Source organism: Melanostigma gelatinosum (assembly GCF_949748355.1).
Source record: "Melanostigma gelatinosum genome assembly, chromosome: 16".
In the NCBI taxonomy this organism is placed as follows: domain Eukaryota; kingdom Metazoa; phylum Chordata; class Actinopteri; order Perciformes; family Zoarcidae; genus Melanostigma; species Melanostigma gelatinosum.
Window position 1 is genome coordinate 18,339,518 of NC_136649.1, and position 26,805 is coordinate 18,366,322.

The window sequence follows — 26,805 nt, forward strand, 5'->3', positions numbered from 1 at the left end:
TGTTGTGGTTCGCCTGTCTTCTGTCGTGTGGTCAATTAGCCACTGCTGAGTTGTGTAAAGACGGCGAGGTGACTTTCTGCTGAAGTTCCATGTTAACAAAGTGAGAGAGGAGTGGAGCGGCGTCGTGCTGTGCTTCCTCCTTCTCTCTGACAGCTGTGAGTGTGACAGGACGGGAGGACCGCCATGTAGTTGAAGGCAGAAGAATGAGCAGGACAGACGACTACGCGGTCCAGCAGGAGAACGAGCTCGAGGCTCTTGCGTCTATCTTTGGAGATGATTTCCGGGATCTGCGGAACAACGACCCGTGGAAGGTAACGTCAGCTAGAGGTGTTGGCGGAATGCATGGCGTTTAGTGAGCTTTTTTGGTGGGGGGGGGGGGAGTTGACACATGACCACTAAGAATGTCACTTGTAGTTATCCGAGGTGGTTCCGTTGGCTGTATTTTCAGGTTAAAAGGCCTCCAGAGGTGCACCTCTGTCTGCGGCCCAACGGGCTGAACAGTGGACAGGAATGCTACGTGACTGTGGACTTGCAGGTCAAATGCGCACCCACGTACCCAGACGCGTGAGTACTGACCCCTGAGCTTTACTATGTGTTGACTACGGCCATTACTGTCACTGCACGGTACACGTAGTGAGGGACGTCTCTTTCACCAAGCTACTCCTGTAATGCATCTCCAGCGTCGTCCTCATATCACAATGTATCATGTGAAACTGAAGTGCTCTAATTCATTAGCTGTGCACATACCAAGACTCCCTACAACTAGTTCTAAAAACAGAGGATATTGTTCTAATACCCTGTAAACAACTTACATGCATTGTTAAAACTTAAAACTTACACTCAACTCAACATTATTCTTGGTAATCACAAAATTAAATTCCTCAGAAAACAAAAAATCTATAAAATGTGGGATTATTATAACTTGGTGACACTGCTGGATTTTAAATTGCATTGTATTTGAAGACAATACTTCTGGCAATCTTTTCTTAGTTCTTAGTTTTTTCAACAATTCCTAATTGTTTTTCGATACGTATTTTTCCCTTATTTCCCCTCCACATATATTCACAATATTGCACTGTTTCTACACAATGCAGGTCGTCATGTTATTGGACTCCACTGTGTGTTCTGGTTGCAACAAATAACAAAAAAAAACAGCAGCTTTGAAGCATTAAAGTGGCACAACTGATGTTAGCAGCATTGTCAAGTTTATTTATAGTTTCACACTTGCAAGTTTTAACACAAGAAATGGAGCTCCACCCAGCCTTAAAACTTAATTTAATCTTTTGCATGTGAAACAGAGTTGTCTTGTGACAAGTGCTCTAGTCTCGTCTATAAATCCAACATCATGCAATGACCAGCAAGCCCATGAAAAACTCCAAGAAAAAGCCACTGACGGACAGAAGAATGTACTCAATGATGTGCCTATGAGTGCTGGGTATTACACCTAAATCATTTTTCTGGTACTGGCCAACAGTCGAGTGACAACAGCTGGGAGTGAATGATTCATAATCTTGTTTAATTTTGTTTTGAGCAGATAGTTCCAGATATAAATCAAAAGTTTAGACTATTTAATTCGGGCAAAGTTCTTGTACTGCAGCTCGGGTCAATGTGTTTGCTGGATTAGCAGGTTTCAGGGCTCCTGGACAATAATGTTCTTTAATGACTATTAACTACCCAAAACAAGTTTATCCGCGTGAGCCCACATGATTGGTAAGAAATGAGAAACATGCTGCTTATTTCTCCACAGGCCAAACTGTGGCTTTTAACATTCCAGGACAACAGCCCCATGTGCCTGATGGTGACTCAGGCATAATCTGAACAAACATCCATTGTCATCTCAGTGTTGACCAGTGATCATTCACACTTGGTGATTTATGTCTTGTGACACAAACAGGCCTCCAGAGCTGGAGCTCAATAATGCCAAAGGTCTGTCAAATGAAAACCTCCAGAACCTTCAGAGTGAGCTCACTAAGCTGGCGACTGAGAGATGTGGGGAGGTGAGAGGATGCACAGACAGGCAGATGTGAATGAACACACAGGCTACGGTTGACCTACCTACCTGTCCACCTAGGTGATGATTTACGAGCTAGCAGACTACATCCAGGGCTTCCTGAGCGAGCACAACAAGCCCCCGTCCAGCTCCTTCCACGAGGAGATGCTGAAGAACCTCCGGAGACAGGAGGAGAAACGAGCCCAGGAGGAGCAGCAGAAGATGGACAAGCAGCGCAAGCAGGAAGAGGAGATGGTGAGTAATCCTCTAAACTTCTCCACTGCAGGACTAATAAAGGATTATCTTATCTTTAGAGGGACAAAAGGCTTTAATGGCGGATTACTGTTATCTAGGGGTTTGGTGCTCATGTTTCTAATTGAGTCGTCCGGCCCACTCACAAAGGATCTTGGATTTCCTTCTGTGGGACCAAAAACGTTAATCTAATCTTATCTGTGGAATTGAAACTAAATCATTGCCACTTATCCTCTAATACGAAGCAGAGAACTCATCGTCTAATTAATAAATCGTGTGTGTGTATGTATGTATGTATGTATGTGTGTATATATATGTATATGTATATGTATATGTATATGTATATGTATATATATATGTATATGTATATATATGTATATATATGTATATATATATATATGTATATATATATATATGTATATATATATATATGTATATATATGTGTATATATGTGTATATGTGTATATATATATATGTATATATGTGTATATGTGTATATATATATATATATATATGTGTATATATATATATATATATATGTATATATGTGTATATATATATATGTATATATGTGTATATATATATATGTATATATATGTGTATATATATATATATATGTATATATGTGTATATATATTGTGGCAGCCGGAGGGGCAACCTCAGAGGAGAAGTGGTAGAGGGACGATATTGCCGGACATGGAGGCGGAGCCCCATGTCAGGGAGTGGAAAAGAGCGCCAAACCACCATCAGCCCAAACAAGCAACACCTGAGGAGGAGAGCCGAGGGAGCGACCACACCCTATCGGAGGAGGAGGAGGGGACTATAAAAGGGCCCCGGACACAGGAAACTAGGAGAGAGTAGGAGTGGAAAGAGACGGAGACACAGCAAACGCATTGGAGACAACTGGCTTACCCCTTGATCACCCTGGAACGTCTGACTACCCGCCCGGCTCCCGACCCCTGCCTGTACGACTACCCTGCTCCTGCCCGCGCCCTGGACCGTATGAGGAATACCCGTTGTGCACCGAACCGTGGAAGTGAACCCCGACCATCCCTCTGGAAAGCGGACAGTGTATTGTTGAGTGTCTATCCTACCTCTATCCACTCTCTATCTTCAGTAAAAACCTCACTTGCACCATTTATCTACCGACTGGTTGTGTTTATTGGTCCGTGTTGTCGTGAAACCCCCTTGCCACCCCGGGGGCTGTCACAATTTGGTGGAGAACGTGGGCACAGTCCGGTTCTGGCAACACTGACCGATAGACCGACCAACCCAGTAAGCATGGCCACCCCGGTGCCATTTCAAGAGCTGCTAGCGGGGCTAATCGCTAGCAACCAGGAAACCCAAAAACGCCACGAACAAGCCATGCAAGTACAAATGCAAATCCTCCAAGCACAGCAGCAACAACAATACCAACAGCAAGTACACATGGAGCAGTATATGGCGGTACAAACCGAACGCGCGGAGGCGATGCAAAGTGACATCAAGGGCATGTTACAGACACAACAGGAGCAACGTACCGTGGAGAAAGCCAACCCAGCGCGCTTCCTTCTCAAGCAGACGGCAGCTGACGATGTGGAAATATTTTTTCAGATATTCCAGACAACGGCACTCCGGGAAAAATGGCCAGAAGAGCACTGGGCTGAGTTGATAGCCCCCTTTTTGATCAACGAAACGCAAGTAACGTATCAGGACTTAGAGCGCGCTGGAAAAGTTGACTTCCGGGTGTTGAAAGCGGAAGCGTTACAGCGATGCGGGGTCACGCTGGTACTAAAGGCACAACGATTTCATGAATGGACATATGACACCTCCCTTTCTCCGCGAGCCCAGATGCATGAGATCAAGAGGATTACGACGGCCTGGCTGCACGCAGAGCCCACCGAGGTGTCGCCCACCGATCGTGTCGTCATGGACAAATTCCTCAGATCCCTCCCGTATGAGGCAAAAAAATTGGCCGGCCAGAGAAACCCCCGCAACCTCGAGGAACTGGTAGAGATCATGGAGGGTTACCACGCAGCACAAGCGTTAGTGCGTGGGGGAAGAAACCCGAAAGTGGAGGGGTCCACCCGCAAAGAAAAGATGAGAACGGAGGAAACTACCTATGTGTCTCCCTCCTTTCCCCCAGGCTTTCCCCGACGTCGGCCGGCGGGTGGACCGGAAGAGAGGAGGTGCTACCACTGCGGCGAGATCGGGCACATCGCATGGGAATGTCCTCACCGCCAGGACGCACCCATGACCACGGCCAGTGAGGGGAGTCGCCCATGCGGACTGATTACCGGATGCTGGGCCACTCACGAGGACCTCATGCCCCTCACCCCGGTCAAAGTAAACGGCCGCGACGCCTCCGCGATGGTGGATTCCGGGAGCGCGATTACCTTGGTGAGACCTACGTTTGCTCAGTACCCGCTCCTAACCGGCACCCGAGCGGTCACGTGCATCCATGGGGAGACCCGCGAATACCCCACCACCGCCCTCGAAATATACACGACGAGGGGTAGATACGTCGGCACTGCAGGAGTAGTGGAAGGACTCCCCGTAGAGGTGCTGGTCGGCCGAGACCTGCCCGTGTTCCAGGAGCTGTGGCGCAGCCTGGTGGTGAAACCAGGTACGACCCCTCACCGAAAGTCCAAGAAGAAAGCCATCTGTGGGCTGGGGGAGGAGATCTCCACCGATCCCCTATCGGAAGGAGTCGCCAGTGCCGTGGCCCGGGCGTTGGTGGAGGCCACCCAACCCAACCCCGAGGACGTATATGCCACAGCCGTCGAGAACGACGGACCCTCCAGCCCCAGTGAGCCCGAAGGAGAGGCGCCACCCATCCCCGAGGAGGCAGATACCCCCTCCCTCGAAGAAGAGGAGCTGGCCGGGCTGTTCCCCCAGGACCCGGAGGAGCCCATCTTACCCGGGCCCCTCACAGGGAGGTTTGGGACGGCCCAGTTGGAGGACCCCAACCTAGCCCACGCCCTTCGGCAGGTGGCCGCCGTAGACGGACGACCACTGGACGGGGTAAGAGACCTCCCTCCCACACATTTCTCCATTTATAACGGGCTCCTCTACCAGGTAGTAATAAAGGACGGGGCCCCCCTCAGGTTGTTACTGGTACCACGTCCTTTCATACCCTCTGTCCTCCAGTTAGCCCACTCCCATATCTTAGGTGCCCATCTAGGAGTGGAGAAAACCCTGGAAAGGGTGAGGGCCAGGTTCCACTGGCCCGGAATAAAAAAAGCCGTGGAGGATTACTGCCGGAGCTGCCCCGAATGTCAACAAGTGGCCCCACAACCCCATCACAGAAACCCGCTGGTGCCCCTGCCGATCATCACCGTCCCCTTCAGCAGGATCGGGATGGACCTAGTGGGGCCCCTACCCAAGACCAACCGGGGACACAGGTACATCCTGGTGATAGTGGATTACGCCACCCGGTATCCCGAAGCCATTCCGCTACGCTCTATGGCCACCAAGGGCATTGCAAGGGAGCTGGTGATGTTGTTTTCCAGGGTCGGAATACCGGAGGAGATTCTCACCGACCAAGGAACCCCGTTCATGTCTAGGATCATGAAGGATCTGTGTGGCATGCTGAAGGTGACCCAACTGAGGACGTCGGTGTATCACCCCCAAACGGACGGACTAGTAGAACGATTCAACCAGACACTGAAGAAAATGTTGAAAAAAACCATGGACCAGGACGGGAAGAATTGGGACCAACTGCTACCCTTCCTGATGTTCTCCATCAGAGAGGTGCCCCAGGCATCTACCGGATTCTCGCCCTTCGAGCTCCTGTACGGTCGACGACCCCGGGGGCTACTCGACCTGGCCAAAGAAGCCTGGGAACACCAACCCTCCCCCTACCGCACCATGGTGGACCACGTCGAGGAGATGAGGGTGAGGATGGCATCCCTCTGGCCCATCGTCCGAGAACACATGGCCGAGGCACAGGCGGCCCAAGCCCGCGTGTACAACCGGGGAACCCAACCCCGAGTGTTTAACCCAGGGGATCGGGTGTTGGTCCTGGTACCCACGGCGGAATGTAAGTTTCTAGCCCGATGGAGGGGGCCGTATGAAGTAATGGAGAAAGTGGGGCCGGTAAACTACCGAGTCCGGCAACCAGGTCGGAGGCACCCGACGAAGGTTTATCATGTGAACCTGCTCAAGAAATGGGTGCGTAGGGATGCCATGCTCTGTTTCTCTCTCTCTACCCTCCCAGGAAAAACGGAGCCAGTCGAGGTACCCGTGGGAGAAGAGTTGACCCCCCGGCAGAAGCAGGACGTCCGGGAAATGGTGGATCGGTTCCGGGACGTGTTCTCCCCGGACCCCGGATACACCACACTGGTGCAACACCGGATAATCACCGAGCCCGGGAAGAAGGTGAAGCTAAGGCCGTACCGCATCCCCGAAGCCCGCCGGGGGGCGATAGAGAGGGAGGTACAGAGTATGCTGGAGGCCGACATCATCGAACCCTCGACGAGCGAGTGGTGCAGCCCTATAGTGTTGGTTCCGAAACCCGATGGCTCGGTCAGGTTCTGCAATGACTTTAGGCAGCTCAACGCCATCTCAAAATTCGATGCCTACCCGATGCCCCGGGTGGACGAGATGATAGAGCGCATCGGGAGGGCCAGATACATCACCACCCTCGACTTGACTAAAGGCTACTGGCAAGTGGCAGTAGCCCCCGAAGACAGGGAAAAAACGGCCTTCACTACGCCCATGGGACTGTACCACTATAAGAGGCTGCCGTTCGGTCTCCACGGAGCCCCCCCCACGTACCAGAGACTGATGGACCAGGTACTACGTCCCCATCGAGAATACGCGGCAGCCTATCTGGACGACATCGTCGTGCACGGGGAGGAATGGGGGGCTCACCTCCAAAGACTGGAAGCCGTCCTGAAAGCTCTGCGAGGGGCGGGGCTGACAGCCAACCCCAAGAAATGTCGCCTCGGCCTCCGGGAAGCTGACTACCTGGGGTACACCATCGGCCGCGGCTGCGTCAAGCCCCAGGTAGGGAAAGTCGAGGCGATCCGGGAATGGCCCCGCCCCCGCACAAAGAAACAGGTACGAGCATTTATTGGGCTAGCTAGCTACTATCGACGGTTTGTTCCCCAGTTCTCTGCTCTTGCAGCACCCCTGACGGACCTAACAAAAAACCGGCTGCCAGATCGGATCGTATGGACGGCAGAGACCGAGGACGCCTTCGAGAAGCTGAAGGAAGTACTCTGTTCTGAACCAGTGCTGGTGACCCCGGACTTTACGCAACCATTGGTGGTACAGACAGATGCCTCCGAGACCGGGGTGGGTGCCGTCCTGTCCCAGCTGAGGGATGGAGAGGAGCACCCGATCACATACGTAAGCAGAAAATTATTACCGAGAGAAACGAGATACGCCACGGTCGAGAAGGAGTGTTTGGCCATCAAATGGGCTCTGGGGGAGTTGAAATATTATCTGCTGGGACGACACTTTACCCTGGTCACGGACCACGCCCCCCTGGTATGGATGTCCCGTTCAAAAGACAATAACGCCCGGGTCACACGCTGGTTTTTATCCCTTCAACCATATGCTTTCTCTGTTGTCCACAGATCCGGGGCCGCTCATGGAAACGCGGACGCCCTGTCTAGACGGGACGCCCTAGGTTCCTGGAGCAGTCCTCCCCCCAGGTCGGATTTAAGGGGGGGGGTATGTGGCAGCCGGAGGGGCAACCTCAGAGGAGAAGTGGTAGAGGGACGATATTGCCGGACATGGAGGCGGAGCCCCATGTCAGGGAGTGGAAAAGAGCGCCAAACCACCATCAGCCCAAACAAGCAACACCTGAGGAGGAGAGCCGAGGGAGCGACCACACCCTATCGGAGGAGGAGGAGGGGACTATAAAAGGGCCCCGGACACAGGAAACTAGGAGAGAGTAGGAGTGGAAAGAGACGGAGACACAGCAAACGCATTGGAGACAACTGGCTTACCCCTTGATCACCCTGGAACGTCTGACTACCCGCCCGGCTCCCGACCCCTGCCTGTACGACTACCCTGCTCCTGCCCGCGCCCTGGACCGTATGAGGAATACCCGTTGTGCACCGAACCGTGGAAGTGAACCCCGACCATCCCTCTGGAAAGCGGACAGTGTATTGTTGAGTGTCTATCCTACCTCTATCCACTCTCTATCTTCAGTAAAAACCTCACTTGCACCATTTATCTACCGACTGGTTGTGTTTATTGGTCCGTGTTGTCGTGAAACCCCCTTGCCACCCCGGGGGCTGTCACAATATATATGTATATATATGTATATATATATATGTATATATATGTATATATATATATGTATATATATGTATATATATATATGTATATATATATGTGTATATATATGTATATATATATGTATATATATATGTATATGTATGTATATATATATGTATATATATATGTATGTATATATATATATATGTATATATATATATATGTATATATGTATATATATATATATATATATATATATATATATATATATATATATATATATATATATATATATATATATATATATATATATATATATATATATATATATACGGTAAAAAAAAAAAACAAGTCCCCAGAAATACTACACTTGCAATGTAACGGATCTAAATACAATTTTTTGTAAATACAATAAATATACAGAAAAATGATGTATCCCGTGGGTATTTTGATAAACAACCGAACCCACAACATCTGCCAGAAGTTCCATCAGAACAGGAAGTTAACTGAGGTATTGTTTGTTTTTGTAGGAAAAAGAGATCATGGCTGAAATCCAAAGAAGAGAGGAGGAGAAACGGGGGGAAAAAAGAAGAAAGGAAATCGCCAAACAGGTGTCTGCACTATTCCCACTGATCTCCACAGAAAAGCAGTAAAACATGAATCAACTCATATTAGCTCACCTGGGATGTTTATATTCACAGGAGCGACTTGAGAGCGCCTCCCCTCTAGGGAAGAGCCCACCCAGCTCCGGTGGAGCTCCTCCTGAAGTGATCGAGGCCAAGAAAGCTGCGGCTAGCCGCCGACGGACTACCTCCAATACACGCCACAGGTACACAGCGACACCAACTGCTTCTCCTCATGTTGAAGAAACACTGTAATGATGCTTAAAGTTGTGTCCGTATTCCCAGACGTGACACGGTTAATGAAGACAACCCTCGGTCGCAAGAGCTCCTTCACTTCTCCAGCAGCACTTTTGGAGAGCTTGTTGTCCACAGAGGGAAAAGCTTAGGTGAGAGCTGCAGCCGGTCTGGTGCAAACGTCTGCTTAGTCCACCCTGGTAGCCTGTTTGTACATTTACACCTGTGTTCATGACACTGACAGGTGAAAGCGAGAGGCTCCGGCGTAGCGTTTATTATGGATTTGAGGCAAACTCGGGAGACTTTGCTGTGATCTACGAGTGGTCCCTTCGCTGGAACAACAAGATGGGCAAGTTCTTCACCAGCCAGGAGACAGGGAGGATTGAGAACTGCAAAAAGCAGGCAAGTAGAGAACGAACCAGGTATTATCATTAAGAAATGAGTGGTTAAATAATGTATTTGACCGAGGATAACTTCTTCTGGAATGCTATACCTCCTGTGTAGATCCACGGGGCAGAAAATGAGTTCAACTCCCTCCTGCGGCTGGATCACCCGAACTTGGTGCGCTACATGGCGATGAGCTCCACTGAGAAGGAGGACTGCCTCGTGGTTCACCTGCTGGTGGAGCATGTGGCCGGCATCAGCTTGACCCAAAGCCTCACCGCCCACACACCGGTCCCCATGGATAAACTGTGCCACTACACGGCCCAGCTGCTGGCCGCTCTCGACTACCTTCACTCCAACTCCGTGGTGCACAAACAGCTGGGGGCCTCCAGCGTGCTGGTGGACTCCGAGGGCAACGTCCGCCTGACCGATTACAGCTTATCCAAGAGATTCTCCGACCTGTGCAAAGAAGACATTTTTGAGCAAGCCCACGTGCGTTTCTCAGAGGACACGGCGATGCCGACGAAGACGGGCAAGAAAGGTGACGTGTGGGACTTGGGCCTGATGCTGCTGGCTCTGAGTCAGGGGAAAGAGATGCAGGAGTACCCAGTGACGGTGCCAGCCAGCCTGCCTGCTGACTTCCAGGATTTCCTCCACAAGTATGTATGGATGGATACCTCACCAGCTTCTTAAAGGAGAACACCAGGGATTCATTTTGTTCGACCATAAGTCCAAATGGAATCTGTCGACTTGCTTTGCTGGCTCTTTCATATGAAGTTCTTTTTTTACATAGATTTCATTTCGATCATAATTTGCAATGATTTGCAATGTGTCTGCTTTGTAGCAGAGCACCAGCACAATGTGGATTCACACCGTAGACGTGAGTGTTCCTGTTCTACCGTTGAACCGTTATGCCGTGCGTGTCTTTGTCACAGGTGTGTGTGCCTGAACGATGCTGAACGCTGGACGGCCCAGCAGCTTTTAGACCACTCCTTCCTCAAGCCTCCGTCGCCGAAAAACCTGCCACAGCACCGGGATGCCAGCTCAGAAGGTGATATACCCGTCACGATGTGGAAATGAGGCGGACAAAATATTAGAAACACCTTTTTGAAGATTCAGTAAAATGAAAGCACAAATTCAACTAAATTATCCTAAAATTGAGTCAGCAAACAAATAAATTCCGGATTTCTCCAGAAAAACTGAATCGTACAATCATTTAGTCTGTAAAATGTTAGAACTTAGCGAAAAACGTGCATCGCAATAAGCACGGTGACGTCTTTAAAGAGCAATGGACAGTTCAATTCACCAAGCAGCAAATACTTACCGGTACATTTGAGAAGGTGGGAGCAAAGTAAATGTTTGTTTGCGGAATTGTTGCGTACACATTTTTTGAGGACTAATTGAATTGACTTCAGCAATAGTGTGTGTATAGCAGGGTAATTGTATGACATTACTTTGTACAGGTGTTTCTGTTATTCTTTACAGTAAGTGTATACAGTGTAAAGAAGAGGGAGTTGATCCCACCCCCCAAGTTTGTGATGTTATACAAAAAAAAAAAGCTGTTTAGAAATTGATAAATGAGAAAGGGAATCCAATAGCGTGTCACTTTTTTTTTTTTTGTCATCTCAGATCCTGCCGTAGACTTTCCATCATCCGTCATCCCACGGAGCCACCTCCTCAACGCTCCGTTCAGCTCTGGGATGGAGAGGCAGTTTTCTCGCTACTTCAATGAGTTCGAGGAACTCCAGCTTCTAGGAAAGGGAGCCTTTGGCGCTGTAATTAAGGTCGGCTCTTTCTTTTCTTTTTTGACCCACTAGCTTTAACGGGAGAAGATTTTTACACTTTGTTTCTTCCACTTTCCCTGTCCTGCATCTCCAGGTTCAGAATAACCTGGACGGCTGCAACTACGCTGTGAAGCGCATCCTGGTCAACCCGGCCAGTAAACAGTTCAGACGGATCAAAGGCGAGGTGACGCTGCTCTCGCGCCTCAACCATGAGAACATCGTCCGCTACTACAACGCGTGGATCGAGCGGCACGAGAAGCCCTCGTTGGGGTTGCTGAGCAACTCCGACAGCTCCGAGGCTTGGAGCGCCTCCGACAAGCCGCCTCAGTGCAAAGAGCCTCCGCAGCGCATCAACGAGCTGGGCCTCGCCGACGACGCGGAGGACGCCGCGCCTCCTCTGGCCCTGTCCAGCTCGGTGGAGTGGTCCACCACCATCGAGAGGTCATCTAGCGCCAAATGTAGCAGGCACCAGTCGAGTGATGAAGAGGATGACGACGACGACGAAGATGTGTTTGGTGCCTCTTTTTTGTAAGTGTTTGTTTTTTTTCTGTGGCAGTAAATCCAGCAAGACTTCACCTCTGGATGCGTCACTATTTTCTTCTCTTTTAGGCCGTCAGATAGTGACTCAAGTAGTGACATCATCTTTGACAACGGCGACGGAAGCACAGACGAGCTCTCACAGGTTTGATTATTTACACTTCATGATTCATTCGTTTTTGTATGTCGGCGTCGGGCACGGTGCGACTAACGGATGGAGTTTCTTCTCGCAGGTGGAGCCAAGCAACATGCCGGTGATCGACACCACGGAGAGCACCGACTCGGATCGACCCCTTCTTATAGCGCATTACTTGTACATCCAAGTAAGCTTCACCTCCATGCGCCGTTCTTTTTATTTATTTATTTATTTTATTTTTTTGTCCACTAGAGGTCTCTGTCTCACATCTAATGTATGTTTTCTGTTCCCGACAGATGGAATACTGTGAAAAGAGCACTTTAAGGGACACAATAGATCACGGCCTGCACCAGGACCAGACTCGCTTGTGGAGACTCTTCAGGGAGATACTGGATGGCCTCGCTTACATCCACGAGCAGGTGTTTGATATGTGTGTGTTTATGTGTCCCATAACATCAACGATTACACTTAGAAATCCAAGCCATGTGTTTTTCGTTCTTAAATCCCTGTTGTTTTTATGTATGGTTATGGCAAAAACATGAACTAAAAAGGAAGCCATGTTTTCAGTTACCCGTGACCGAGCAGATCTCTTCATCCATCCTCCTCTCTGTTAGGGCATGATTCACAGGGACTTGAAGCCTGTCAACATCTTCCTTGACTCGCAGGACCACGTGAAGATTGGGGACTTTGGCCTGGCTACAGACCATCCTGCTAACGTGGTACGCTTCACCCCAACGCTGTGCTCAGTGAACAGCTTCACCCTGCTGACGGGCTGCACTGACTGATCGTAGTGTGGAGTTAATGGGAAGGCTTTTGTGTGAAATATTGTCTCAGTGCTTAGCTTATTAATAGTTAACCAAATTCTAGCTTGTGCATCTGGATAAAATGTGTAACTCTAGTGGATGAAAATGTTGTCAGGCTGCAGGTCAATTTGAAGTGGAGGAGACCGGCTCAGCAGTGATGGCCAAACTCGACCCAACAGGTGCAGAGAGTTTGAACAATACATTCACACGGTGTGATTCTGTTTTGTCTGATATGCTCGTTCTTCCCTGACACGTTGTGCTACTTTTGCATCACCGTTCTACAGGTAACATGACTGGCATGGTTGGTACGGCGCTCTACGTCAGTCCGGAGGTTCAGGGAAACACCAAAGCCACCTACAACCAAGTAAGATTCTGATTAAAATACACGTTTAATTTAAAGTTGAGATGAAATGAAAAATGTACCTTTTTCCCCTTTTTAGATCACATCTCCTGCCACAGCACAACTATTTTACAATACATGCAAAACAAAATTGATATCAAAATCCAAGAATCTTTTCTCCCTTTGAAACAAAATATGATGTGTTACATAAGCTAGAACCAACCAAAAATATCATGACATCCATCAGTCACTCTCCAACTTTCAGTGACAAGGTGTGCGTGTGTGTGTGTGTGTGTGTGTGTGTGTGTGTGTGTGTGTGTGTGTGTGTGTGTGTGGAGCCACAGTCCTTTGTAACTCCGTACCACGCTTACATTCTAAACCCGCTCATCCCTCTTGTAACTACACCACTCACATACTCCGTGTGACTGGGAATACTCGCAGTACAGGAACTAAAAACACTCACTTCTGCTTCCCTGGGACTTTAACTGCATTTGCCTCCATGTGACTTGTTGCTGAGTGTCTGATAATCATGCAATCTCTCTGTCCTCAGAAAGTTGACCTGTTTAGCCTGGGCATCATCCTGTTTGAGATGTCCTACCGGCCCATGACCACGGGTGCCGAGCGCATCTCTGTGCTGAGCCAGCTACGTGTGGTGCGTCCATATTCAGGACTTGCAGCAATCCATGCAGGGAATTTAGGGTGCCTGAGTCCTTTTTGCTTACCTCCTCTCTTTTCACGCTGCAGGAGCCCATGGTCATCCCCGAGGACTTTCCTGCGTATGAGCAAGGAACACAGGTGAGGACGCTGCAGCACAACCTTTTGACAGGAATCTTTTTCCTCTGTGTTCTCAGTCTAATGATCTTTTTATCTCTTCTTTGCATCTATCAGAGGAAAGTGATAGAGTGGCTGTTGAACCACGACCCGGCCCTACGGCCCACCGCCCAGGAGCTGCTGAAGAGTGAACTGCTACCCCCCCCACAGATGGAGGACTCGGAGCTGCACGAGGTGCTGCAGCACACCATGGCCAATATCAACGGCAAGGCCTACCGCAACATGGTCGGCCAGCTGTTCGCCCAGAACACCTCTCCGGTCATGGATTACACCTACGACATAGACCTACACAAGGTATGGCTTCTGCTTCAGCTGTGTTTTATTTGTCTTACATGAGACCATATTGTACCAGTTCTGTGCTGGACTCAACATAATACTTTGTGTTTGCTTAAATAAAGCATGTGTGGTTTATAAGGAAGTCAAAACTTAGACCAGAGAGAAGGTCGTGTGTCTGACATTTAGTTAAGACACTTCATGTACTCTGCAAGCTGTTCCCCTCTCTACCTGAAGATGTCACTGCGGACATATGAACGGCTGCACCGACACCTCAGTGCTCCTTCGCTCATCTGGTCTGTATAACCGACCAGCAGAAGGTCTGGTAGTGCTTAATCGATGTCTCCTGATCCCTAACAGAGGCTGTTTGTTTGGTCTCCCTTTAGGGCAGCTTCAGCTTCAACGCTGCCAAATTGCAGCAGCATGTGTATGAAACAATCACCAGGATCTTCAAGAAGCATGGTGAGTACACTACGCTTGTTTGGTGAGGGTGCGTGTGAGTCTCTGTTGACTCTCCACTGCGAACCCTTTGGACTCCTGACCCGCTGCAAGCCCGTTTTTCTGCTCCAGTGTGTGGCAGCTAAACAATAAGTGCACTGTTGGGCAGCGCAGATTCTGTGCAGGTGCTGGTATTGTTTTTAGCGCACGCTGCTGACGATGTCCAGCTGAGCTTATTCGTTTATGCTCGGTTTGTATCTGCTCTCGTGCATCATCTCCTTCGGGGTGAAGGTTATGCTATCTCATGCAGATGTTGCAGTAATACGCTGTGTTTGTTTTCAGGTGCGGTGCGTCTCCAGACACCGCTGCTCCTCCCTAGAAACAGGAAGTTGTACGATGGCAGTGAGCTGGCCTGCTTCATGGACCACAGCGGAATGCTGGTTACACTGCCCTATGACCTCCGCGTGAGTCCAACGCATGCGCATAGGCGCACTTGCACGCGAACACCAATTATACACCAATTTGTATCAACACATGCAAAACACACAGAGTGTGAGGCTGCAATCAGCAGCCGCCTTGAGGTCCTGCTACTTCAGGAAACCCTGAGGACTAAACGGTTGTTTCCACACACTGATTGATTACAGCCCGGTGTGTGTGTGTGTGTGTGTGTGTGTGTGTGTGTGTGTGTGTGTGTGTGCACCCAATGTCTCAACTCTTTGTACTTTAGATGGCGTTTTCAAGATTCGTCGCTCGCAATAATATCACGCATCTGAAGAGGTAAAGTGAAATGATCTAACACATTTGTATATCGATCGTCCTTTTACAATGATAATAATTAGTTTGCTAAAATCTCTTTTTGAAATGGTCTCGCAAATAAGCATTTATATGTCACTAACTTATTGGTATTGTTTCTTATGTTAGGACACTATGTTAGTAGCTGTGCATAAATAACAAACTTTTTACTTAAAGGTTTGTTTACCTTTTTGTAGTTGCGCTTCGGTGATGTTTTTGTGATACGGCTGACAAACTGTGTCTAACAATATTATGTAACAACAAATAAAGGATGATACATATTTTTTTGATATTATTCAGTGAATTCACCACCAAGTTAAACAGTTCAGACATTCATGTTGAGAATAAACACGGCTGTCTCTGTTTCTTTTAATCTGAAGGTACAGCATCGAGCGCGTGTTCCGCCCCAGGAAGCTGGATCGTGCGCACCCGAGGGAGCTGCTGGAGTGTGCTTTTGACATCATCACACCCGTCACCAACAGCCTGCTCCCTGATGCCGAGACCATTTACACCATCTCTGAAATAGTCCAGGAGTTCCCCGTGCTCCAGGTTACATGAACGACCTGTATTTAAATGACAGTTTGTGCTGCGCTGCCTCGTCTTGATTCACATTCAGAGCAGTTAGTCGATGGATCGGATGCATCATTGTTCTTTTATTTTCCTACGGACGCCATAGTCGCAACCTGTCCTGTTTTTTCCCTTTTCACTTCCCACTCACATTCCTAACGTACCAAAGTATGTCTAAGCCTGACAGATTGACACCATATTTATTATTTGCATAGTAAATCTGTTCTGCACAGCTTTGTCCACTTCCTTCCCTGCCGCCCGGTACAATCCATTTCCTGTCCACACATCCCAGTGTTGCTTCGTGTGTCCAGTCGCAGCTCTCCTTGCATGAACCCAGTCAACCCAGAGTCTGGCCTCTGGTTCATCCCTCATAGATCCTGTTTCTGATCTTGCTCTTTGCGTAAAAGCTTTTAAGAATACGTGAGTCCGATAGAATGAGAGGGCAGCCGGACACAACAGTCATTACTCTCTGAGGTGCCCGTCGCACAGTAGTGCTCTCGGTTTTGACTGTAATTGCAGCGGAGAGGGTTAAAGGTGTGTTTGCGTGTGCTTTTGTGACCGCAGGAAAGGAACTATAACATTTACCTGAACCACACCAGCTTGTTCAAGGCCATCCTGCTCCACAGCGGAGTCCCCGAGGACAAACTGAGCCAGGCCTCCACGATCCTGTGTGACGCCGTGGTCAGTGCAGTTCACACGTGCATCACAGATGTTACTCACATTGCGTGACTGTTGCCGATATGCTGGTATGAACGTGTATCATGGTGTTCTTACTAAATATAGCAGTGGTAACATTCCTTTTCTGTATTTTCTCCAGAGCGAAAAGCTGACCAAAGGTGAGGTGGAGGCGAAGTTCTGCAACTTTTCACTGGCGACCAACAGCGTAAGTCCACCGGGTGCAGGAACCTCCTGTGAAAATAATCAGCCCCGCGGCAGCAAACTTGCGCTCGCTCGTAAACCGCTCTCCTCTGTCGCGTCAAGTTGCAGACGCTGTTCAAGTACATAGAACAGAAGGGGAATCTGCAGGACCTGGCGCCACTGCTGACATCACTCACCAAACAGAAGACCGCCGTCACCCAGCTGGCCAAGCAGGGCCTCAAGGATCTGGAGGAGCTCACATTGCTGCTGCGCAGACTTGGAGTTAAACTGCAGGTGATTTGGATTCTGGGTAAATGGATGTTAAGAGAAGAGCCGCTGTGTATGTGTTCTCCTCTTTACACATGTATTCTCTCCATAGGTGGTGGTCAACTTAGGCTTGGTGTACAAGGTGCAGCATCACTCTGGGGTCATCTTCCAGTTCGTGGCTTTCATCAGGAAACGCAAGCGGATTGTGCCGGATATAGTGGCTGCTGGAGGACGCTATGACCACTTGGTAGGTTTTCTGTCAAGCCGTGACAAAAACCTGCACCTATTCATACAATAATCATCTATCTCACATGTAGCTCTTCTGTCTCTATTCCATTAATTCCACATGATGCAGCGTTGGTCATGCAGTCTACGTGATGCGTTTCTAGGCTTTGTTCTCTGTGTTGCTAGATCCTGGAGTTTCGAGGGCCAGCTTCCACAGTGCCGGCGCCCTCTGCAGTCGGGGCCAGTGTGGCCCTGGACAAAGTCTGTGCTGCTATAGCCAACATGGAGGAGCCAGTGAGAGACACACACACGCACTCACACTGGGATCTGGCATTTCTAATTATTGTGATGAAGGAGCAGCAGACGGCTACATATTTAATGATGCCCTATTACAGCAGTTTGCTGCCACACAGACACTTTTAGAAACGCGTTAATGACTATGATCACAGTGGCTCTTGACGCCATGGAGTTATTTTTGCAGGTGCATCATTTTCTCTATCTTCCATCTTCAGAATGTGAAATGATGTGTGTAGGCCTCGAATAACGAGAGTTGTATTTACTTCAGTTCACGGCATCATTCAGAGTTTACAGTTTTTTTAACTTTTCTTTTACATCAGCCATCGGTGAGCTCCTGCGATGTGCTGGTGGTTCCAGTCGGACATTCTTCAATGTCCAGAGCCATCAACGTTGTCCAGAAGCTGTGGAGCACCGGCGTCTCCGCAGACATCGCCTACGATGTCTCACAGGTGAGCGGCCGGCCTGACAGACCTGCTTAAATACTCTGAATGTGTTCAGGGTGGTGCATCATAGCAAGGCGGTTTTGATTTAACAGTGCTCTGTGGAGTTCTATTGTAAACAAACAAAGTTATGTTTACACTCTGAGTTCTCCACCAAAAAAATGTTTGTGTATCCTTGAAGTCTTACAAAAGTGTTGATTGCTTTTCCTTTCTCGTACATCATTTGCAGAGCGTCCACTGTGTTGAACGTTTTCAAGCACTGCATCAGTGTGTTCGTGCTAGCTGTTGACTCGTTCCCCTCTGCTGGTGCGTTGCTCCATTTCTTGGTGCAGTAATGACAAAACAATTTGAAATATATTATTTGGTGCACAAGATGTTATAGTGGTCAAAAACTCCAAATGGTATTTTTTTTTAAAGGTGGTTCAATGAAATGTCTTTAGTTGTGATCTGGCAGTTGAAAAAGAACATGAGGTGTTGGACTTGGTCCACAATTCAACTTTTTAAACTATGAACGTGAACCTGCATATATTAAATTGTCTTCAGATGTATGAAGTTCATCATGAGTCTTGTAATGTGCTCGTATGCTTTTATATGTATTCTTAAGAAATTCAATACATATCTTTTCTTTGTTGCCAAAAAATGGCGAAAGAATCACTGAAAATATAAAAGAATACGCGTTAGTGCTGCAAAAATGCAGTCACGTCAAACCTAGTCACGCAAAATCCATCAAGGCCCGAGCATGAAGTCCGCTCAGCTAAAGGAAGCGGAGTCCACTTCACAGTAAGTCACTCCCTCACTGTTGTTTCCGGACCTGCGAAAGGAAGGAATCTGCATAGAGGACGTAGCTGTTCAAGCTTTGCTTTTGATTGTGTTCACACACTAACGAATGTATAACTGAGCCCTCGCGTTTGTTGTATGTCAAAACTCTACCACCTTTCTGACTTTGTAGCTCCCTGAATGGGAAGTAACCATTGTGTGAAATGGGCGAGTTCCCTCTTCTCCTGTAGTAACGTCATCCCTCCTACAGAGGGCAACACCTGACTCCCGCTCTTCAGGGAAAATGCCCCTCAGCTGTCGGCAACAGACTTATCGTGACAGCATCAGCAATAGTAAACATCCCAGAGGGCCCCCTGGCCATATTAGCACAATACGACACGGAGTCACTGCTGCAATAATCGACTCCGTCATCTGTTAGACAAGCTTCCAATAAGCTTGTATAATAAGCTCTTGTTAGGGGAGCAGTCAAACTGACATCAGTCCCTTCAAAGTGAAGTTATTTATCTTATGGTCCAAAACTCCTGATGCCATGCCTCTGTCACATTCTTCATGTTTATGTGACAAACTGATCTCAGCCTTGTGTTTGCGTGTTGCTCTAAACGCCCTCCTTGGTGTAGGGCTCTGCTCACATATAAATACTTTTTTCCTCCTCTACTCTTTGGTACCTATTGTCTGCAATGGACAAGTGTTTTGCCTTTAATGGTCTTCATTGTCTTTTGTACTGGCACAGGACATAAGTGATTGGCCACCTTCGTTTCCTCTTAGAAGTCCTGAGAAGCATTTAGGAAAGGTTGTGGTTTTGGCTGAAAAACAAGCGTCATTATGTCCAAGTAGTCAACCGTGTGTGTGTTTGTATTTTTTGATTATGTATGCAGGCTGTGCCTTGACCAGTGGCGAGTTGGGTGAGAACACCTTGTTCGGACCTCCTCCCCCCCCCTCGCCAGACTTTTGTTAACGCCTTTCACATGCTGGCCTCTTAACAGGCCTGAATCTGCAGCTTTAATTCATCCTCAGGAGACGGTTCCACTCTTTTAGCTTTTATTAGCCAAATATGGCAAACCTTTTCCACATGCTGTCAGCTTATGGTCCAGAGCTGCCCACCGGGCAATGGCTTACCTTTGACTTAATTTGTTCTGTCAATGAGAAAGTTGTAAGAAAAGAGGAAGTTTTAGTGCTTACATGATGACAAGGCAAATTGACACACACACACACACTCTTGTAGTACACAGAAGGGTTTGTTCTGCACCGCAGTTAGCTTGGCAAGCGGAGCAGCCAGATGAAACTCTTGGGCTTCAGTTGGTGGGAATTAATTGGGCTGACACAAACATGCATGCCCCCCCCCCCCCCCCCCAGAATGAGCTCTCATTTTTAAAAAGATTTTCCAACTGAAACACCAAACTTGACTCGTTGTTCTTTTAGTAATTAATGACATGGCAGTTTTCAGTATCCCACACCACTGGCCCTCTGGCCGCATCTTCAAGCCCCAACAGTAAAACATGGGGAAAGGTTATCTTCAAGCCACTGCAACAAGATTTCTTTTCATGAACTCCCAGTTCAGCCAAGTTGCGCCCTTAAATCACCACTTTGTGTGTGTGTGTGTGTGTGTGTGTGTGTGTGTGTGTGCGCGCGCGCGTTAGTAATTCAGCCTTTTGTCATTTTGTGTTTAGTCTCAGGAGACGCTGATGGAGCACTGCCGCCTGGCCGGCATCAGCAGCATGGTCCTGGTCTCTGACAAGGAGGGACACTATGTGAAGGTAAACCAGCCCTATAGTGCAGCAAAGCATTGTGCAGTGTTATTGCACATTTTAAGAAGGTACCTTTTTTGTCTGCGAGTAGCATTGCAGATTACGATGCTGTTCAAGCTGTTTTGATAAGAGAGAATTATGGAATGGTTTTCTCCAGCAGCACATGGTGAAGTCATCTTCTGTCTTCAGGTCAAATCATTTGAGAAGGACAGACAGTCGGAGAAACGGATTCCAGAGTCTGACTTGGTGGACCACATCATTCAGAAATGTCGGACCAAATTCCTTGAGGAAAGAAGCATCAGGTAAAGACATTTTGGTTTTAATGTGCTGCTCAGATGTCAGCATGATGTAAGGGGGTTGTTCTTATGTAATGTTGTCCTTGTGCCCCTGCAGAGAGAACTCTGAAAGCATGTCTCAGAACCCTAAAGGATCACTGCTCAACACCACAGGTATGATTACCACGTACTCTTTACAGTCAGCCTCTAGTTACAGCTGGAACTGTCTTTCTGCAACATGAGACAGTCACACCTCTGTTTGTATATCGATGTGCTTTGACTCCATCAAAGGGCTGCGATGAAAGCTTTAAAGACGATTTCAATATATTGTCATCAATGCCGCATATGCAAAGTATGATGGATCCTCGTGTTGCATTTCCACTTCTAGCATTTAACGGAGTTGTTACCCGGAGTGACGTATGATTTGGGCAATAGAAGTGTTACATTTCACACCAACTCCTGGCATGCACACAGGTAGCCAGCAAACTGGTTCAATTAAATTGCTTAACTGTTGGACATTGTAAATGTAAAACAAAGCCTTCTGATTGGATCAAATGTGGAAACGGTGCCTTTTCTGCCTCCAGGCTCTTCAGAACAGCATGGCAGCAGCAGCACCATGAACATTAATGTGAACATCGTCAGCCCGGAAAAAGTTTCCTCGAGTGTTAGACGACGCTATGACACTCAGGTTTGTGATGCGCACACACACACACACACACACGTGTACGTTGGCATTCTGCTTCCCCTGCCACCAGTTCAGATTTTTTATTCCATTTGATGATTGGGTTCAGATACTAGAATGTAGTTATCAAACTTTAAGTCATAATCTTAAAGATTTTCATTTAAATAAAAGACCGTTAAGTCACTGTCTATCGCCAGATGTGGTAACACAATGGTGAGTTGATGAAAACACTTGCATTTGCAGTATTAAAAAACTGTGCCTGCGGTGCACAGTTAGTGACACGGTTTACAACAACCACAGACTCGCTCTTCAACTCGCGCGCGTGTGTGTGTCCAAAAACACACCTGCAATTACCGCTTATCGCCATTGGTGCTTTTGAAGATGATTACTATCCTGCCAACAACAATTATTGTCTGCCACTGTTTTTCATTTCTTTCTTCCTTACTTTGTTTCTCTCGCTCTCAGATCCAAACCAGATTACAAAATCTCGGCACCAATTGGCAGAACAAGAGCAATGACATTGAAGTTCTGGCAGTAAGTCATGTGTTTGTTGACCCCTTTATCCCTCCCAAACCCAGCTACCCCCTTTCAGCTCTCCCACCTTATCTCTTGAATTCATGTGTGAAATCACAGAGCGGGGCTTTTGACAGCTAAAACCGCAAACCTCACGGGGACAGCCCATTTATAGTTATTTGCCTGGTGCTAAAATCCCCTGCTGGAGGGTGAGAGGGCTGCGAATCCTTTACAGGCGCTACAGAACAATGAACACGAAACAGAAGGCAGTCACCGTGTCATTTTGGGGGATGTAAATGGCTGCCATATTGTGTTTATTTGTGGTTGCGTTGGAAGATTTATGGCCAGATATTCTCAAAGTAAATCATCCCGGAGTGTCTTATTCACCATGTCGCCGCATATTCCAAATACATTTGTCATCCCTGCTGCGGTCTGGATTGCATCAGCGACGCAACAGTACCGGTAAATACAAGTTATTGAAACACAATCACCTTGATTTGGGCAAGCGGCCGCATTGGCCTGCGAGTCTTCGTCGTTGCATGTGAGCGGCCTGCTTGTCCATCAGTCAGACTGGAGCAGAACTCATTTTCCAATGATCAACCCAGGAGGCCATTGGACTCTTCCCGTAAAAGGGACTCTGAGTGCTTTCAGGCCTGGTGAGAGCATTGTGAAATTATCAGTCATTTTCTGTAAGAGTGGAATGGATTATCTTGTTGACAGAATTACACAAGTGTTTGGGCAGCGGGAGCGACGGTTGATATTTTTAGCTCGATTGTGAATACGATTGTGGAATTGTTGCAACATGAGATGAGGCTCCATTGTGTTTTTGTGTAACTCTGCTTGTGTTGCATCCCACAGGTGGACCTGCAGAAGGAAACGCTGGTGAACTTCCTGTCTCTGGAGGTTGGTTCCTTACTGGCTTCATCGAGACCATTGCAGAGTTAATAAAAGGCCACATCCTTAATGAGGGGAGTGGAAAGAACGACCAGTAGAGGTCAATATCCCAGACAGGAAGACGGAATCCCGCCTCCTTCCTTGCAGTACTGATGAGGAGTGAGGGAACACCCCGGCCCTTCTCTACAGCCAGGGAGATCTGCTCAAGAGCCTTTAACAAGGCTCACATATGGGACAGATGCGGACTACAGTTAACAAAAGGCATACTTTAGAGGTGTGACTAAAGGCTGCTCTCATAAAACCTCTGGTTCCTCGGAGCAGAGGTTAGATAAAAGACAAATTATACTGTGCTAAGAAACATGAAGAAAGCTGAACGCCACTGTTGTATAAGCAAAAGCCACTACCATAAATGAATAGGCCACTTATACAGCTGGCCCCCTTCAGCATGTGTCAGAGAAAACACACGACAGTACACAGTGCGTATTGCCAGGCCTGCAGGAAAGGCCTGTTTTAATTATGGCAAATTACCCCGCGTCGCACAAAGAGCCCAGGAATCTGTAAACCCACTGAAGCTTTGTGCCTTCACTACACTTGACGTGCACAAATATACTCCAAGGCTGCAGATGAAAAACCCCGTTTATTCCTTCAAGATGTCGTCTACGTTTCTGTTGGCATGAACATGAAGAGACTGACGCCCTGCGAGGCGTCTCCAACTTTAAACCGAGTGAAACTGTTCTGAAATCTGCTTTGTTCGATGTCACTGGTCTCTGTATTGCATGTACCATTTTGTCACCGAGCTGTCACTCTTTCTTATGTTGCATTAACCGCTGCTCTTTTTATTTCTCTCCTTCCAGTTTGACAGCGAAGAGCAGTTCAACAACAGTGTGAAGACTTTGCTGAATCATCTCCCCAAGCAGCGCTACCTGAAGTCCATCTGCGAGGAGATCCACCATTTAAAGATGATGAAAAAGTGAGTTGGTTGTTTTGCCGTGTTTGTGTGTTCCTGTACTGTTGATAACTTGTGTCGTTATCATCAAAGTAAGTAGCAATGTTTCCTGCCAGGCCTAGCTAGCTAGATCATTAATAGTCTAAAGAGTCTGGGAACACCGAAGTCGGTAGGATTCATTCTCTGGGGACCATGAGTGTCTACAAAGTTTTGTGCCAATCCGTCTGGTAGATGTAGAGATAAGTGCGAATTATAGGGATAATATTAGGAATTGTACTCTGGGCATCATATATATCTGAACCACATTTCATTGCAATCTTATCTCAGCAATAGTTCTTGAGACAAATGACGAAAAACCCGAAATGTTACCCTGCTGGTGGTTCTAGTGGAGAGGTTGGGAATCACGGCAATCCATCCAGTTGGTGTTGAGATGTTCACAACAGGGCCAAAGTGGTGGTACTACCGACCGACCAACATAGTTGAATTATTTGAATAAGTTAACGACACTTATTACATTTGGTAATTAGAAACTGTTCCCTAAGAGAAGGGACAAGAATCTAATCGTTTGTAAAACACTATCAAAGCTTTCAGGAGCGCCGCCTCGTCTTTAGTGTAAAAATGTTTTCCTCCTCAAAAGAAGCAGCAAGAACTTGACACTGCTTCGACATTTTCCGAACAAACGGTTGCAGACGCATCGTCTCAGCGGGAGCCGCCGTGAAAGATGAGCCGGAGACCCCTCCGTCTCCCCCCCGCTGGTTTCCATCCACTACTGGCTCGTTACTTTTATTCAAATGAAACCTGAGGTAAACAGTAAGGTACATTAAAAGGTGGACTTCCTTTTACGGGCAGCTGTCACTCCAAAGCTCCGACCGAGCCCGCACACTCCAGGTGCAACGGTGACAGACGGCGCTTCAAAGGGAGCGCTGATACGGATAACTACTGCCTTGCAGAACGTCAAATCCTCCGCCGATCCCATTTCCTGATGTGAAATCTGGAGAAGGCTTTGCCCTGTTTGGGCTTCTAACGTCTGTCTCCTAACACCCAAGTTGATTGACTCTGAGATTGCAGAACGGGGGGTGCGGGTTAACGTTGCTGTGGTTGTGGACGGAGCGGTTAATATTCCCAAGCTTCCCAGCAGAACCTTGTTTTTTCTTCAACGCCCTGGCTAATTCCTCAGTGTTTGAGCTTGTCGTGTTGTGACGCTCGTGCGTGCCCTTATGGAGCAGCCCTGTGAGGGATTGAGAGGAGTTTCTCATTCATCAATGAGATGGGAACAAACGACAACAAAGAACAAAACAAATCAAAAGCTTCTCTTTCTGCTTTCCCGTCCGCCTCTCCAGAGCAGTTGGTTTTAATTTCCTGTCTGGGAAAAAAAAAGAAAGTGTCTTCTGATAGATGAGCGTCACAGAGGCAACAATGTCTGTATTCAGCATGTGTTATGCGTTTGTTTAGTTTTCATCGAAGGTGGGGCACAGATGAGTAAGCTAAAGGGCTCATGCATTCACCTGGCTGCTGTAAGACCATAAACTAATCTAATCCCGAGGGCTTCTAAGTCTCTGAGCTTTCTCCTTTCAGCCAAAAGTACCGCGAGCAGGACGTGTCTCTCCAATGCTGTTTCAACAAGTCTTCAGCCAGGCTAGCAGCTCTTCAGGCTCTATGTAGGCACAGTGGTGCGCTTTGAGCCAACATGCTCGCATGCTCGCTTTAATCTTGTAACAGACGGATGTTTTCCTCTTGCAGGGTGGCTGTGGTGGTCTTGTACAGCTACAAGGACGACTACTACAAGATCCTTCTCTGAAAACCCAGAGGTAGCGCTGGCCCGCTGTGCTTGAGGCTCAGTGCTCTCCCAGAGACGATTCTTTTCATCCTTGGACCTGCAGAAACAGCTTGAAGTCTGACAGACTCATCGCTTTTCTTTTTGGAAAGCGACAGACCCAAAGACGCCATGTTTTTCAGCCCAGCGTTGACTCGACGACTACCTGACTTTATTGCCTTAATAGAACTATTGGAAGGTGAAAAATGTTTTTTTTACTGAAGATTATGTGTCACAAAGGCAAACATTTTACATTTGTTATTAGCAATTGATGGATAGTTGTAATAAATGACCTTTTCCCACATGGAGCTGTGATTTTGTGTTCGTCTTAGTCGTACACGGGAGTATCACGCCGCCATTTGCAGCCCGATGATTAACGATCTGCTTCTTGAGTGTTATCTCGTAAGCTAATGCTTGTCCTTATTCCAACTCATACTTATAAATGGTGGTATTGTTCAGTGGAGACAGAAGTTGTGAAAATATCTCAAATCAAATATCACGACCGCTGCGTAGTCTGAAGGCTAACGTGTTGCGGTGTTTGTCGTATTCAAGGCCTGAGAAACTGACCTAAATGTTTACTTAATCGATCCTTCCGGAGGAGCTTCCTCACCTTGAAGTTTATGAGCGAGCTTTGACGAACAAGTCAAAACAACAGCACAGGCTGCACTGAGGATTATCCAGGTTTCCAGCCATGGCCTGCATGTCTTCCTCTGTGTTTTATTAGCCCGTTGGATAGATGAGGTGTCCTTGCTCTTTGCGTGCTCTCAACTCTTAAAGGGCCTCCCTCAGAAACAGCCTACCGCCACTAAACACATCTGCAAGTGCTACTGACATAGGAGAACAAGGGGAAACGATTCGATTTAAAACAACTAAGA

At 47.7% G+C, this 26,805-nt stretch overlaps 1 protein-coding gene across 3 annotated transcripts; it reads left to right on the top strand.

Moving 5' to 3' along the window:
• eif2ak4 (eukaryotic translation initiation factor 2 alpha kinase 4) lies at positions 1–26,227 on the top strand. 3 transcript variants are annotated; one of them, XM_079287197.1, is made up of 39 exons: positions 1–311; positions 449–564; positions 1,895–1,997; positions 2,072–2,245; positions 8,987–9,067; positions 9,158–9,285; positions 9,365–9,465; positions 9,558–9,715; positions 9,818–10,356; positions 10,633–10,748; positions 11,327–11,481; positions 11,576–12,009; positions 12,091–12,163; positions 12,252–12,341; positions 12,451–12,573; positions 12,769–12,873; positions 13,073–13,136; positions 13,242–13,321; positions 13,848–13,949; positions 14,042–14,092; positions 14,186–14,422; positions 14,788–14,863; positions 15,182–15,303; positions 15,567–15,616; positions 16,012–16,180; positions 16,763–16,879; positions 17,016–17,081; positions 17,180–17,350; positions 17,436–17,570; positions 17,735–17,842; positions 18,166–18,294; positions 20,730–20,816; positions 20,997–21,109; positions 21,201–21,256; positions 21,667–21,770; positions 22,230–22,298; positions 23,136–23,180; positions 24,026–24,141; positions 25,858–26,227. In XM_079287197.1, the coding sequence occupies exons 1-39, from the start codon at positions 204–206 to the stop codon at positions 25,913–25,915; spliced, it is 4,929 nt and encodes a 1,642-aa protein (XP_079143323.1). In that variant the 5' UTR covers positions 1–203; the 3' UTR covers positions 25,916–26,227. The 3 variants fall into 3 exon arrangements, with proteins under 3 accessions (XP_079143323.1, XP_079143324.1, XP_079143325.1); XM_079287199.1 differs by lacking the exons at positions 1–311; positions 449–564; positions 1,895–1,997; positions 2,072–2,245 and adding an exon at positions 8,273–8,346; XM_079287198.1 differs by lacking the exons at positions 21,667–21,770; positions 22,230–22,298; positions 23,136–23,180; positions 24,026–24,141; positions 25,858–26,227 and adding an exon at positions 21,471–21,556.
• The last annotated feature ends 578 nt before the right edge of the window (positions 26,228–26,805 follow it).

What these genes read in the sequence shown, in the direction of transcription:
- eif2ak4 (XM_079287197.1), top strand. Translation starts at nt 204, where the DNA reads ATGAGCAGGACAGACGACTACGCGGTCCAGCAGGAGAACGAGCTCGAG. An exon ending in CAGGATCTTCAAGAAGCATG is followed by an intron (nt 14,864 to 15,181) that starts GTGAGTACACTA and finishes GTTTGTTTTCAG; the next exon opens with GTGCGGTGCGTCTCCAGACA. An exon ending in AATATCACGCATCTGAAGAG is followed by an intron (nt 15,617 to 16,011) that starts GTAAAGTGAAAT and finishes TTTAATCTGAAG; the next exon opens with GTACAGCATCGAGCGCGTGT.